Raw genomic sequence first — 14,329 nt, 5'->3', positions numbered from 1 at the left:
CTATATGTAGTCAAAAAGCTAGCGTGCTACAAGGTAGTGTGTGAATACAGAGCTAGACAACCCTTTCTCACTGCATGGAGGGTGAGGAATACATGGAGTACTGAGCTTAGAGGCTTGAGTTAGGAGCCAAGCTCCCCATGCAGTCAGCGAAAAGTAGGTGTCACCAGAGAGATGGAGAACCTTGCTATTAGGGAGTATTTAGATGCTCCTTATGCTACAGAGAGTCACCGATCTCTCTACCCTGATTGTTTGGGAAGTCTGAGGTGCAAACATCAGCATCCACACTAGGTACCCTACATGGTGGCTTTGAGTCCCCACCTCTGCAATAACTTGAAGTTACCTGGGTGTGAGGGCTTTCTCCTTCCACTGGAGATGGTGAGGCAGGCAGACTCGCTACAGATGGGATCTGTGTATTTGCCTGAATTGTATGTGCTGGTAGGATCTGTTACAGCCCCGTTAGCCTCCAGTGGCGCGGTGCTGAACTGGAACATCAGCCGACAGCTTTAGATGAGACATTGCTCCCCAAAACAAAGCCTTTCATGCTGGTGATGTGCTTAGTGCCTTTCTTACTGCAGGATCTGTAAAACTCAGTTTCTGAAGCTGTGTTGTGGATCTTGCAAAACTCACCATGTAGCTTTAGGAAGCGGATTTTTCGAGCATGAGGTTGTAGAACGTACTTAAGGGCATTTGTTCTTCCTTTCCTTAGTACCTTCAGTTGAATTAAAAAAAAAATCAAAAAAGATATCTTACTCCTTTCTTAAAGCACTGTCTTCTCTTACATTGCTGTAAAAATTATACCATTGTGACAGAGTCGCTGTGGCTGAGCAGTCTGTGAAGAGCTATGGGAGTTTTACCTTCGCTGAATTGCATCTTGAGAAAGAAGTTGGGGGAGGATGGAGAGGGCTCTTTCCTTACCTAACTTTCACTCCAGGTACCCCATTTGGTTTGTTAGCTGCTGCCTTTGTGGTACCTGCCTGGGTATCAGACCTAAGGGTGGAGCCTTTGAAAGAAGAATTTGGAAAATATTCCACCACTTAAATCTGTGCTATGTAGGAACCCCAGATGGGCATCTTGGGATATAGACCAGTACCTTTAGTTTTAAGGTACCAATGACATTTCTCATAAGACTGATTTAGAGTCTGACAGAGGCCACTTCCTAAAAAACAGATTTTTTTTTTTCCCCTCGGTTGTATCGTACTGCAGACCCAAATTGTTTCTCATAATAAAGCATAACAGAGTTAACATCAAATCTAGCTAAATTACATTTTCCTTCACCCTTTTACTTCTTAATTATCACAGTCTCAGTACTATGAAGTTGCATTCTGTCACCAAATTTAGAGCCCCATGTTTCAGAGGAGTGCTGTTGACAGGAGAAGCGCATTTAGCAAGCGCAGAAAGCAGTATGCTACTAACATCATGTAGATTGGAAATTTCTTGTCCTAGTTTCTCATCGTGCAGCTAGTTCCATATGGGCAGCTTTAATGCATTTTGATATAGTGAATTGTAACAAATGCTGAATTCTGATTTCTGTAACCGCTGCATCAGGACTCTAACAGACTTCTTGCTGGTGTGAATGCCGCTGCATCCGTGTGAATGCTCATAACGCTGTGCTGGAAAAGCTCTTCTTCATGAAACCTGAGAGCCAGGGTTCAGCAGAGTTAGGTTTAAAGGACCCGGTGTGACCTCATGGGCCCCTAGAGTTTAACCTCATGTCTTCTCAAATTCACCATCTGAAGTCACACTTGTAAATTAAATCTGTTCAGCGGACTAGCTTGGATAGAGCGTGGTTATAAATCCTTTATCTTATCTGGATCAGGTATATATCCCTCAGTGAAGTGGCATAATGAATATTTACTTAGGAAGCAGATGTAGCCAGTTAACTTTATTCTGTCAATTTATCTAATTTATTAAAAAAATCAATCCAGCTTTTATGTATGAAGTAAAACCCCCTTAATTTTGCAAAGAATATTTTGTCATTTCAATTAATTTGCTTTGTTACTTTGTCTGAGATTTTTTTTGCCCATATTTTAAAAAATTAATCAAGTGGTTCTTTTATTGAGAATATATGGCTGGTGCCTTTACTGAATTTGTGATTAACTGTAAGCTAATTTAGGAGGGCAGCAGGCTGGTAGCAGTGAACTGCACATGTATGCTGTGTAGCCAAAACACTGAAGTTGTCATCACATCTGTTGCTCCATCGGGATTTTGTGTTTTGAAGGACAGAATAGAGGAGTATTTTATGTCCATATGGATTCCATGGGGGAAGTCAGAAGGAGCTCAGTCTTTCAGTGATGAAAAAAGGAAAGGGAAAAAGCCCATGGAAATTCCCCATTGTAGCGCTCTGCCTGGGGTGTTCTGTCCAGTGCAGCAGACCGCGAGAGAGATTCCTGGGCTGTCACTCACCACAGCTCTCAAGGTTTAAGGTGGGATGCTTGAAGCCTGTGCTTGCAATAGGAGAGTGAGTCTCTTGAATAGCAGGAGAACTTCTGGGAATAAAGAGCTCAAGTACAGCCCCTAGAAGCACTTCCCATGCCAGCCTCTTTAGCGCCCAACAGGAGGAGAGTATTTCTTCTGAGTGTATCAATGAAATAGAAAATTGCGGACAGAGTAAAGCCTCCTTATTCCCAGTTTTCAGCCCGGGCTTTTTGGTGTCCTCTGTGGGAATGGAGAAGTTAGATTTGCACCAGGGAGTAGCAGTTCCCTCCTTGTGGCTTCCTGCGGCACCAGGACGATGCTCTGCGGTGACGGAGAGTCGACGGCAGTGACTCCAGTGGGGCTCCGGCACTCGCTTGCAGCTCGGTACACAACCCAGGTGCTGCCTGAGGCAGGACTGCGCTTTCTGCTCTTCTTCTGCAGTCAGCCAAGTGGGTGTAACCCCACTGTCCTGTCCTTGTGGAAATCACTGCAGAGGCCGAGGCTGCCATGAATAGGTCTGGTGTGTTTCGCTGAGCCTTAGAGAGTGTGGGTTTGTTTACTTCCAAAAAAGATTACCTTGGTACGTATACAAAAGACAAAGTAGGGTATGGCTGGCTGATGATCCCCAGTGGAAACATAGAGGTGGTAGAAGCCAAGTGTGGTGTCTTGTCTCTGCTCTTTAATCTCGTGTCTCTTCACACCAATAATGTAGTAATTGCAGGGATTTTCAGGTTGCTAATGAAGCAAGGGTATCTTTTGCACCACTGGAAGTGAGGCAGCGCTTCAGCTGTTAAATAGAAATTTCACAAACCTCAATCAGATGTAATGAAATTGTTTGATTTAACAATTTTCTCCTTTATCTGAGTGCAGTTATTGTTACAGCTTTGTGTTACTTTTGACATTGCAGCAATCTTTTCTCAGCAGTAGGAGGGGTTTTGAACACAGAGTTTTCTTCCACTTACAAGGTCAGGAGTTCCCCTTCTCATGTTGTCGCCCGATCCTTTTATATATTGCTAGCAGTAGCATAGAAGAGGATAGCAGACAGTAATAGGCAGAGAGTTATTGCACTTAGCTTCTGGCTACTAGCTGATAGATGCCCTTGCTCTGACTTGGTTGGTGATTACCAGATAGTTTGGCACCGGACTGGTGCCGCACTTAATTGTGACTGATTCATTGGGCTGAAATATGTCACTAATTTAATTCAGCTATTTCATTAATCTGATTGAATTGCATCCAGCTGTTAGAGGTGTGTGAAGGAAAGGTACCTGACCCACGAGGCAAGAGCACTAACCTCCGCATTAAACTATAAAACAGTCATTAGGACATCTAATGCTGAAATTAAATTGCTCCATAGAAATTTGGTTTCCAAGCACAATACTAATTAGCTGTAAGCTTGATGAATGTCAATAATTAATTAAAACATTTCAGTGGCCTGTCTGGGTTTTAAATATTGTCATTATTGCCCCAATATTTTCAGTTCTTACACTAATTGCTTTTTAGAGAGCATGAATGGAATTATCTTCTGGAGTGACTGAGGGTACGAACAGTTCATTACATCATCGAAAATGGACCTCCTTGCCTCTGGATTTTCTTTTTTTTTTTTTTTCCTAAAATTTATCTACTGTTTTTCTTCCACTTTTGTGCATGCATTGCAAATAGAAAGGCAAGACCAGTAATTTCAGACCCAAACTTTATTTTGACAGCACTTCTAGTTTTTCTTTCTTAGCTGTACTCTGGAGGCCAGCACGCCGTTGTTACCTACTTTCATTTTGGCAACAGGAAAATAGCTACAGTTCCATCAAATACTTTTTGTTTTTAATTAAATAGGATGTCAGCCAAAATCCATGATTATTTTGTCCTGTTAATGAAAGGCCTATAACAGTTTAAACATTTGGTATGTGAAACGTCCGCGAGATAAAAAACATGTTGGGAAATTATGAATTGAAAGGGAGTTCATAATCAAAATCAGCTTTTGGTTGTTTCTCAAGTATGATCTTAATGTAAAAATAGCTAAATTTTTGGTGCAGGAATTGCAGATGCCTAGTGCAGACTGCTCATATTCCTTGTCCCTGACAAGTGTCTCCACATGTTTGGCTACATAGTAGGGATGAATGTCCAACATGCCATGTTATAGACTGCGGACATATGTATGACAAATACGTGAGGTGACATGACATGGGAAGAGCCTTAACACTTGGAGGGCTTGTAGGGAGGCTCCTCTGAGTATCGAGCAATGCCAGAAACCACAAACCCCCAGGCTACAGCTTGGTGCCATGCCCTGTCGCTTGCTTCCTGTGCAATCCCGTATGACGGTCCTCCGTGCCCGTTCCTTGGCACCGCAGAGGGAGCAGGATGGGGACACTTCACCATGTGTCTGCGAGATGTAGGTGGTGCCTTGGAGGCGGCCGCGGTGGGGAGAATTGAAAGGATCTTTTACAGTGCTGTGTTATTGACTTGTCTGCAGAGATGTGATGAATCCACCGTGCCCGCCTGAGCTCAGCGGTGTTGTTTTCCATAGCAGTCAGTTTGGATCTCAGCGGTTCAGATTCAGGTCCTTTTGCAAAAGGTTAGGTTAATTTTTACCCTGAGACTTGCTTACAGAAATAAGATTCTGCTTTGATCCTTTTTTTGTGAGGAGGTTAGATGGTTACTGTGAGATAATAGCATTAAGTATGATGTCTCAGAAGTCGAGAAAATGCTTGTTCATTATCCCTTCTTTCAAAGCTTTACTTCAATTATTAATTATGCAATAACCCTTCCCCTAGTGAGAAATGCGTTCAGTATTGTACTTCTTAAAATAAACTATTTTTGGCTAGTAGTTTCAATGCTGATTGAAAATGCCTGAAGAAAACAGTTATTTGGATTAACAGTGCTGTAAGAAGCTCCGTTCCAGGTTACCTGATTCTGTCTCTCCCATCCCTTTTTCCTGCCCAAGGGAGTAACATTTCACTCTAGTCTGTGAAACAAGTGGCAGTAAATGTGTACCAATATACGTGTAAGTCACATTTTTTATGGAGGTATGATCCGTTTAGTGTCTGGAGAAGATGAATGTGGTCAAGATACACAACTCCTTTTGTGTATGGATGTGATGTCATTGGAAGGGCATGATGCAGAAGCTCAGAGCAACCACATACTTGAGAAAGCAGATCGGGGGGGTATGTTTCAGACAGTGACAGTCCAGTAGTTCATGGTCAATCTGTTTCATTGCTGTATCTCCAAAGGACAGCGGAGTGCCCAGCTTTTGTGCCTGTTTCAAACACTGAGCGCAGTGAGATCAGTTGGAAATTAGGCAGATGTTCAAGACAGGGAAGTGGTTTGTATTAAACAAAATGAATGTAGAAGGAAATCCATAAAATGCCTCTCCCAAAGGTACACCTGACTCCTCCTTTCTCTCTCCTCTTTTTTTTAAACAGTGCCGGTCCTAAAGGGGATAACATTTATGAATGGAGATCTACTATACTTGGACCTCCAGGTTCTGTATACGAAGGAGGCGTGTTTTTCCTGGATATCACATTTTCATCTGACTATCCATTCAAGCCACCAAAGGTAAGGGTAAGGTTTTTATTGTGTTTATCATTGTTTCACATGTGAGAAGAATGTAACTTGCAGTGAGTGAATGCTCATTGCTTTCTGAATATCAAATTTTTTTATGGTCTCTTGAAAAGTACAAGGTCCAAAATCTTGGCTTGCAATTTCAGAAAAATCCTGTGTCTAATTTGTTTCCTGATTACCACAGTCAATACTGATTTCCAAGCTTTACCAAGCGGTAAATGAGATGATAATTCTGATCAAGAGTTAAGATTCAAGAAATTTTAATTTTAATAGAAGATGGCACAAGACCTTCTTATGCTTTCATCTTCTCATTCCAGCTACTAAAATATATATATAATAAACTTTGTTTTGTTATGAACCAGATTCTGTACTATATATTTTCACATAATTTCCAGCAAAATAACAGAAAGCTAAAATAAGTTTAGATAGACAACTAGAGTGTGATATCGTGACTTCAAATCGGGTAAATTACTGTGATGATTTCCATTATTGTAAAATGTCAGTCTATTTACTACTGGCAAGATCAGCAACCTTGTCTGATAATATTTTTAAGTAAAAGCTCTTTTTATTAAATGCAACTAATCTTAACTTAAACTAAAATTTCATTTCCTTGCTCAGAAATAGTATGAATATGTAAGATATCATAATTTACTAACGGCTATCAAAGAAGTTAAAGGTTGTTCCCTTCTCCCCTCCTTTAATGCCAAATTACAGCTCTTGACCAAGTCACCAGAAAGGACACTGACATTCACAAACACTAGATACATTCTACCACACAACCCTTCTACAACTTACGGCTCTTGTGGCTACAGTGTTATGTTATAAATCAGATATCTTTTTTCATTCCCAGAAGGATTACAGCGTAAAGAAGAATATACTCTCTATGTATTTCACACTTCTCTAAAACCCGCAAAATTTAATTTTCTCTGAGTTAAGATTGTTATAATGAAGCGATGCAGAGTTTTAGACAAATGCCTCATGAAAATCTTGTGGGGTTTTTTTAAGAGCATGATAATTTTTGAATTTTCAGTAGTTTCAGAAACATCACGGATTTTCCCCCCCTGCATCTGTGTGAAAAAGAAAATCTCTTTCAGCTTCTTGTGCATTATGTAATCAAAACACTTAAATATTTCTAACTTCTTATTTGTGCAGAATAATGCTTACATGCTCTACCGATATTAGTCTGAAATAATTTAAAAACAAGAATGGTGTTAGTTAGTGTGATTGATAGCATTGTTTTGGATGTATATTATGTCCTGCCTAATGAAGGGTAAGGCAAAGATTTCATTGCTAATTTGGACAAGAATAATACAATACTGCAATTTTAAATATTAATTTTCATGGACTATATTTAGGCTTTTGAAAGAAAGGAGAAGATCAACTAATACTGCACATGCAGCCAAATTCTGTCTACTTCTTCACCTTCAGAAACCACAGTAAAGTTAAGTTTGTGATTAGATCGTTCTTGACATGCAGGATGTTCGTTAAATAGCATACAGTACTACAAAGTAGGTCCTAATTTTTGCGGATACCAGACAGAGGGCCTGCGTGAAAGCAGTTTGCGCACCAAAGATCTCTGTGGTAGGTTTCTCCAAGGTAGCCATGACTACAGTAAATACGCTCTCTTCTGTTAAATAATTGTGTTTTAGAAAATGAGCGGTGAGGAGCTGCCTCCACAGAAGCTCTGCAGAACTGGGAGCACCCCCGGCGCTGCTGCTGCTCAGAGACAAGGGGCAGCGTCCCTGGGCAACACCGAATGACTCTCTTTCTGTCTCTTATGCTGTGATCCTAGGTTACTTTCCGTACCAGAATTTATCACTGCAACATCAACAGTCAGGGAGTCATCTGTCTGGATATCCTGAAAGACAACTGGAGCCCTGCTTTGACTATTTCAAAGGTTCTGCTGTCTATTTGTTCTCTTCTGACAGACTGCAACCCAGGTAAGGAGCCGATAGTTTACTGAGCGTCCACTCTTAGTCATTTGACTTATTTGCCATGGAATGTAATTTGCATATTTGCTTGTATGCAGATTAAATAAAAATTAGTATTTTTAAAATTGGGGAGGAAACATTCCTGCTTGGATGCTGTCCCACATTTAATGGCACTTTTCACTTCTGTGGCGCAACAGAAAGTAAATAGCATTAAGCCCTTTTTTTCCCCAAGGTATGGTGAAGAAAATAAGCTGATGTCATTGAAGGTCTGTATTACAGGAGCTGCAGCAAGTGAGTGGTCGATCCAGGAAAGCAACAAAGTTCTCTTGAGTTGTAAACTCATAAATCCTGCAGGTTGGAAGGGGCCACAGGAAGTCCCTTCTCTTAAGACAGCAGTTGAAACGTTTAATCTTGCAAATGTGAGGGGGACAATGGGCGGAGCAATTTTTCCCTTTTTCAAAGAGAGTTCCTTGTTCCTGTTGGGAGGAACTCTACTGAAAGCAGTACAGTTTCTCAACAACAAGTGTGTGACCAGTGTCATTAGGCAATGAATGCTAATTGCCTGCAGTCAGGGCAGGAACTGAGCAGTAGTGCTAAGATGACAGTTCATTTGCAGAAGACTGGTAACGATCAGGAAGAAATGAATTAGCCTCTTCTATGACTCCTGAAGCAAACTGGATCCCCTCAGTGTGTGTCCATAGACCTGATACCCTAACGTACACTTGTCTTGTCCCAGCATTGTGACAGGATTGCGCCAGGCTGCACTCACTGAATGTCCCCTACGCCCGTCGGCCCTTGCAAAGGGGTGAAAGCAGGGCACCTGGCTGTGGCAAGATTCATTAATACGCAGATAACCACAACAGATTTTTCTGTTTTCTTTTTCTGTTCATTGTGCCTTGTGTGTTTTCTCTTGGAAACGTCTTGTATGATAAGAGTCCCACTATATCTCTCAGATTTTCTGGCCTAACAAAGACTATCTTTTGGAATAGATGATGTATTTTAAATCATGTGGGTTTTTGGTTTTTTATTATCGTGGAACGGTTTCTAATGTATCTTCTCCTGCCTTTTGCAGCTGACCCTCTGGTTGGAAGCATAGCCACTCAGTACCTGACCAACAGAGCAGAACATGACAGGATAGCCAGACAGTGGACCAAGAGATATGCAACATAAATGACAAACTACTTGTGCAGTGTGAAGGTGCAGAAGGCAACTTTGCAGTGTGCAACAAATCTTTATAGCCTTTACAATACGGACTTCTGTGTATATGTTATACTGATTCTACTCTGCTTTTATCCTTTTGAAGACTGGGATACTGCCCCCCAAAAAGGTAAATGCTATCAAGAGTAGAAATTTGTAGCTGTAGATTAGTTATGTTTAAAATGCCTACTTGCAAGTCTTGCTTCTTTGGGATATCAAAATGTATTTTGTGATGTACTAAGGATACTGTTCCTGAAGTCAACCAAATATTATAGTGCATTTTAGCCTAATTCATTATCTGTATGAAGTTATTAAAGGTAGCTGTAGATTACTAGGAATTATGTCATTTGTATTAAACCCAGATCTATTTCCAATATGTGGTACATGCTGTTGTGAAAACTGTTTTAACTTTTACCTTTGTCAGTTTGTAATGAAAGGATTTCCTTTTTCCCTTTGTAGCTCAGAGAGCACCCAGTGTATCATCTCAAACACAATAAACATGTTCCCCAAGGAGCAGTTTCTTTGTTTTCCTATTTTAAATTAATATTTGAATAAATTTAATTATAGTAACAAGGCAGGGCCAATGTATCACAGATCCCTGTGGATAATCTTTAAATTAATATACATAAGCAAAGGCTTGCTGTTAAATGTTTAATGCACACCTGTGGATTGCTTAAGTTTTTCCTGTTTTGTTTTTTACAGAACAAATGTCATTTCTACAATTTCCTTAAATTTAATACTGTTCGGCTCTTTCTCAAGTTGGAATGAGAGCGTTGCACATGCTTACTGCAGAAGTTAATGTAGCTGGTTGCTTCAGGGCCAGTCCTGCTCTCATAACAGACTGCCTGAGTCTTGCTACAAATTTTTTTTGCAGGACGAGGGCCAAGTTAGAGATAGTCTGGTGCTTTTGTTTCCGAGTAAAGCAAGTTGGACTTGCTGATCTAGAGAACTAGAGTTACCCATTGAAAATGGTCTTCCAAAGCATGATTGAACACTGTATCATCTGTCCAGAAAAAGAAAGTAGTAGAATAAATTTAATCAGATTTTTATGACATAAAAACAGTTGTGGGGGAAATGAACCTTTGTTAGTGAAAATGAAATCTGTAAAACTTTTAGACTATGTTTCCCCCCCCTTCACTTTCTGGCTTGGAAATTTTGTAACATCTATAAGTAACAAAAGATATACAGCTTTATAGTACATAGAGTTTAAAAAGTAGAGTCACTAATAGTTTTATAATTTAAGCTTTTATAGGTTGCCAGTCACAATATTGATTATAAAAAAAAGAGACTCGATCCCTTTAAATGATTTTTAAGATTACAGTTAATTTTAAACTTTACAGTCTCCCTTACTCCCTGGTGTTTTTGGAGATAATGTAGCACTTCCATCAATAAGATGCTCTGCTCATTTAATATATGAAAACTGAATGTTAAGTTTAAATATTAAAGCAATAGAAAAAATGTTAAAAATTTAGGTCTAAAGTTAGCCATCATTATATAGGTCCCTGTTTTTTGTATCAATCACATAACCTTTGACCATGAATTGTCCACCCTACTTTAAATATTTCTACAGATTCCTGAAGGTGGCTTGAAGAACTGTGTATCCCAAATATCTCAACCTAGAAGCCAGTCTCTCTTGGTAGCTACAAGATAGCTTTAGAGTTCAGGTTATAAAGTGCAAAAGGGAATGAGAAACAGGGGATCTGGCAGGTGAATATGCCTAAGTCAGGTAACAGACGAATGCCAGGAGATGAAGTGCTGGAAATCACTGCTGAAGGTGACCAGAGTTTCTCATTATGTCATTGGACGTGTGAGAAATAGCACAGATTGGCAAAGAAACAAGGGGCTATCACATCCGGGCTGGACGTCTAAAGTCTGCTCGCTGCTGACCATTAGCACACTCGTGGGTGACACGGTGCTCGTACACCACTCCAGTGACTTCCCAGTGAAGAGCAAACTATGTATTTCACACGTTAACTGTGTTGCCTACAGAATTTACAGATATTTATATCATAAAATATTATGGTATAAAAATACAGGTTTTAATCCTAGTTTTAATGTATTTTGGTTTTGTATTGTACCTACAACTTCAGATACCTAGGTGTACAAGTGGGATGCCTTGATAGTGTTGCCCCATCTTGCCTTCCTTGCAATTGGATCCTTTACACTGAATTCCCATCCTTTTTTTTTTTTTTTGTTCGTTTGTCATGATTCTGTTCTTTTTTAATGTAGTTTTTTTGTGTGTAAATTTTATATTTACTGAAGTAAAGGTTGTTTTTGTGTAAACAATTAAACTTTAAAAAAAGAAAAGAAGCTAATTTTGTTTCTCAAGTTCTCTCTGCTAAACCATGCAGTAGAAAGAAATTTGTATTGTTAAATAAATCAATTAGTTGTTAAATGAGAATGTGTGTCTGTTTTCATGGGGGGGGGAAGAAATGCCTGCTGGAAATACATCCAAAATACCCCTTGCAACAAGCATCTGGTGTTTTCAAACTATTTCCTTCCTGGCTGTGCTGGGGTGAATACCGGACACTACCAAAGCACAGCACTGATCCTATTTTACAGTTTTAATTTTGAGTTCCATCTTCTTATCACAAATCGCTGGATTCTGTATTTGGGAAAAAGTGAGTTGAAATGACGTTTTTGTGAAAAGACCAGTTAAAGATATCGCACATCCCCTCTTCCTCTCCATTTTGGATGGGCTTTTCTTGTGCTGTTGTCTTTGGGATTTGAGTGGGGAACGCACGCAGCTGGCTGGGAAGGTGCCCGAACCGGGCTCCGTGATCTCACGGCACAGGGGGCGCGCGGGTGGGAACCGGCTGTCCCAGCCTTTGAGCTGTGACACTGCTGAGGAGCAGAGGGCAAGCACAGTCACATCTCTGCTTTTCAGCTGAGGTGGTGGCTACATTCAGAGCAAATATTTCATCATATCAAATGAGAAGGGATGAGTGAATATAAATGTATTAAATATAAATATATTAAATACAACGAAAAGAAAAATATATATCGGCCTTATTATTTTTGTACTAACATGTCCTTGGTAAGCTCCTTCATGTTCTGTGATGTCTTAGCGATGTGCAGGGCGCCTCATGTGGAGACCGTCTCAATTACTGATGTATGTTGACTAGCGATAGTTCAAAGTCTATAGCCGGGAAGGGAAGGGAGTCATATGGGGCTAGAAAGCAAGACTGCAGGGTAGCCTGAGCCACGGGCCAGGCTTGCACAGCCTTGTAAGGAAAGCAGGAACTGAACCAGGTCTGGTTCGTACTCTGCTCCCTCCCTGCCTCTTGGGGGGGAAAGGAAACTGCCATGCTTTGCTGCACGCCAATTCCTGCTCTGTACCAGGCTATTTGTGGCCATGTGTATTGCAGAAAGTGAGACCAAGCTTCCCCCTTTTTCACCTTCATGTGTGGGAACCAGATCTGTGGCCTCGCAGCAGTGTCCCCACTTGGCTGCACCACGACGGGAGAGCTGCAGGCCTCGGGCCAAGGGGCTTTGCACCAGCTGGGTGCAGATTTGAGCCGCAGGGCAGCCCCGGCTGCCCCTTCTGCTGCTGCCACGGCTTCCCCGTGGCCCTGCCTGGGTCACCGCAGCGCGGTAGGGGAGGAAGTTGGAGACCGCAGCAGCAGCTTCTACATTGATCGCGTGGTCTTCTGCCCCTGGGGTTTCGTCTGCGTGGGCACAGATGGCAAGGAAGGACTCCCGACTCCAGCCTGAAGAGTGAATTTCATCTTTCCTGCATTTTCTTCAGCAAAACTCAGCATTGGATATTCATGTGAAAGAAGGAAGGCATCCTGAACTAAAACAGCTTCAAAGAACAGTGACCGTAGCATGACTAAAATGAGATTTGATTCAGCCATAAACCAACGTTGTATTTCTGCAGCCTGTGCTATAGCCAGGGAAACTTTTGAGAACTTGGCACTGCTTCGTGTACAGTATCCCTTCAACCTCTGCCTGGTGGCACCGCTTGCATTTGTGTGGCATGGTAACTTCCAAGGCTGAGCCGCCACCCCCTTTCCCTCACTAACCATCCCGACTGAAAGGGCCGGAGAGGACCCCAAGACAACAGGAGAGATCATGTAATAGAGCACGTGTTTTAAAGGGAGAAGTGAGAGAACAGCACAGCTGCGTGTACTGCTGCCTGACCTTGCTGATGTCAATGATAATTAGACACGTTCAGCTGTAACTTAGGTGGAAGAGCAGGTGATGCACTTGGAAGATAATTGCTGGAACATTTGCAGCACGTAGGGGCTTTTGCTTTTTTATCCTTAAAGAGGGAAACCTGCTTCAGCTTGTCTTCCCCCACCTCTCTGCGTGCATGTCTCTCTGGAGCGCAGTTAATGACTGCCTCTGTTGCTGGGTAGAACATCCAACATACTAGCAACAATGTGGGGGATCCTTAAAAATGAAAACTGCCAGGAATAGCTAAAACAAGAGGCGTAGTATGAAAAATATACTTATCCTCTCGTGGTGACTACGTCTGAGCGCAGGCTCTGCATCTATAGGGATGTAAGCTGTGGTGGGACCACTGTGGGTGAACAACCAATGCATGTAGCTGTCTCTCTTTCATCGTTGTTGCTATTGGTCTTCTGCAGGTAAGGTGCGGACAGCCCTATCTGCTTATGTAGTGTTTCCAAGTATTGGGAAGCATTTTGTAACTTTGTTGTCCAAGATAAACATCTCTGAACCATCCTAAATTGTTACCCTCCACAACATCCTTTGACAGTGAATGCTACAGTTTAATTACGGACCGTGTGAAAAAATACTTTGTTTGTTATGTGATTATTACATGTAACCTGCTATGTGAACACTTCATTTTGTGTCTCCTAGTTTTGTACTGTGAGAAATAACGAATAATTGCATCTGTTCTCCTCCTTGATCCCATTTATGATTTTATGTACCATCATTATTATCAGCCCCTAGTAACCTCTTTTTCCAGACTGGAAAGTCCTAATTTATTTAATCTCTCCCTGTATGGAAGATGCTCTGATTATCCTGGTCACCCTTGTCTGTACATTTTGTAATTCTGCTCCAGCTAATTTAAAGGGATGAGAGCTGCATGCCGTATGCAAAAGTTGAACTCGCAATTCATCTGGAATAATGTTTTCTGGTTTCATCTGCTCGCCTAGTAATTTGTAATACTCTGCCTTTTTGACTGCTGCTTATTGCTTACCTAATGTCTTCATTAAGCTGTGCTGAAAAATGCTGGAATCTCTTTTCTGAGCAATAGCTAATTT

At 41.2% G+C, this 14,329-nt stretch overlaps 1 protein-coding gene across 2 annotated transcripts in view; it reads left to right on the top strand.

The window, feature by feature from the left end:
* The window catches only part of UBE2E3 (ubiquitin conjugating enzyme E2 E3), a 60,612-nt gene extending 49,212 nt beyond the window's left edge, over positions 1–11,400 (top strand). Inside the window, exons 3-6 of one of the 2 annotated variants that reach the window (XR_014228416.1) lie at positions 5,829–5,961; positions 7,760–7,907; positions 8,971–9,225; positions 9,798–11,400. Coding sequence is in view for 1 of the 2 variants with exons in the window: in XM_082314460.1 (XP_082170586.1) it covers positions 5,829–5,961; positions 7,760–7,907; positions 8,971–9,068 (379 nt within the window). In the remaining variant the exon portion in view is untranslated. Of the gene's footprint in view, positions 1–5,828; positions 5,962–7,759; positions 7,908–8,970 lie in introns of both variants that reach the window. The other variant, XM_082314460.1, reaches the window with a different exon arrangement.
* The last annotated feature ends 2,929 nt before the right edge of the window (positions 11,401–14,329 follow it).

Source organism: Platalea leucorodia, assembly GCF_965183815.1.
Source record: "Platalea leucorodia genome assembly, chromosome: 5".
In the NCBI taxonomy this organism is placed as follows: domain Eukaryota; kingdom Metazoa; phylum Chordata; class Aves; order Pelecaniformes; family Threskiornithidae; genus Platalea; species Platalea leucorodia.
Note: the sequence above shows the minus strand (reverse complement) of the source record. Positions and strands in the feature narration are given on the sequence as shown.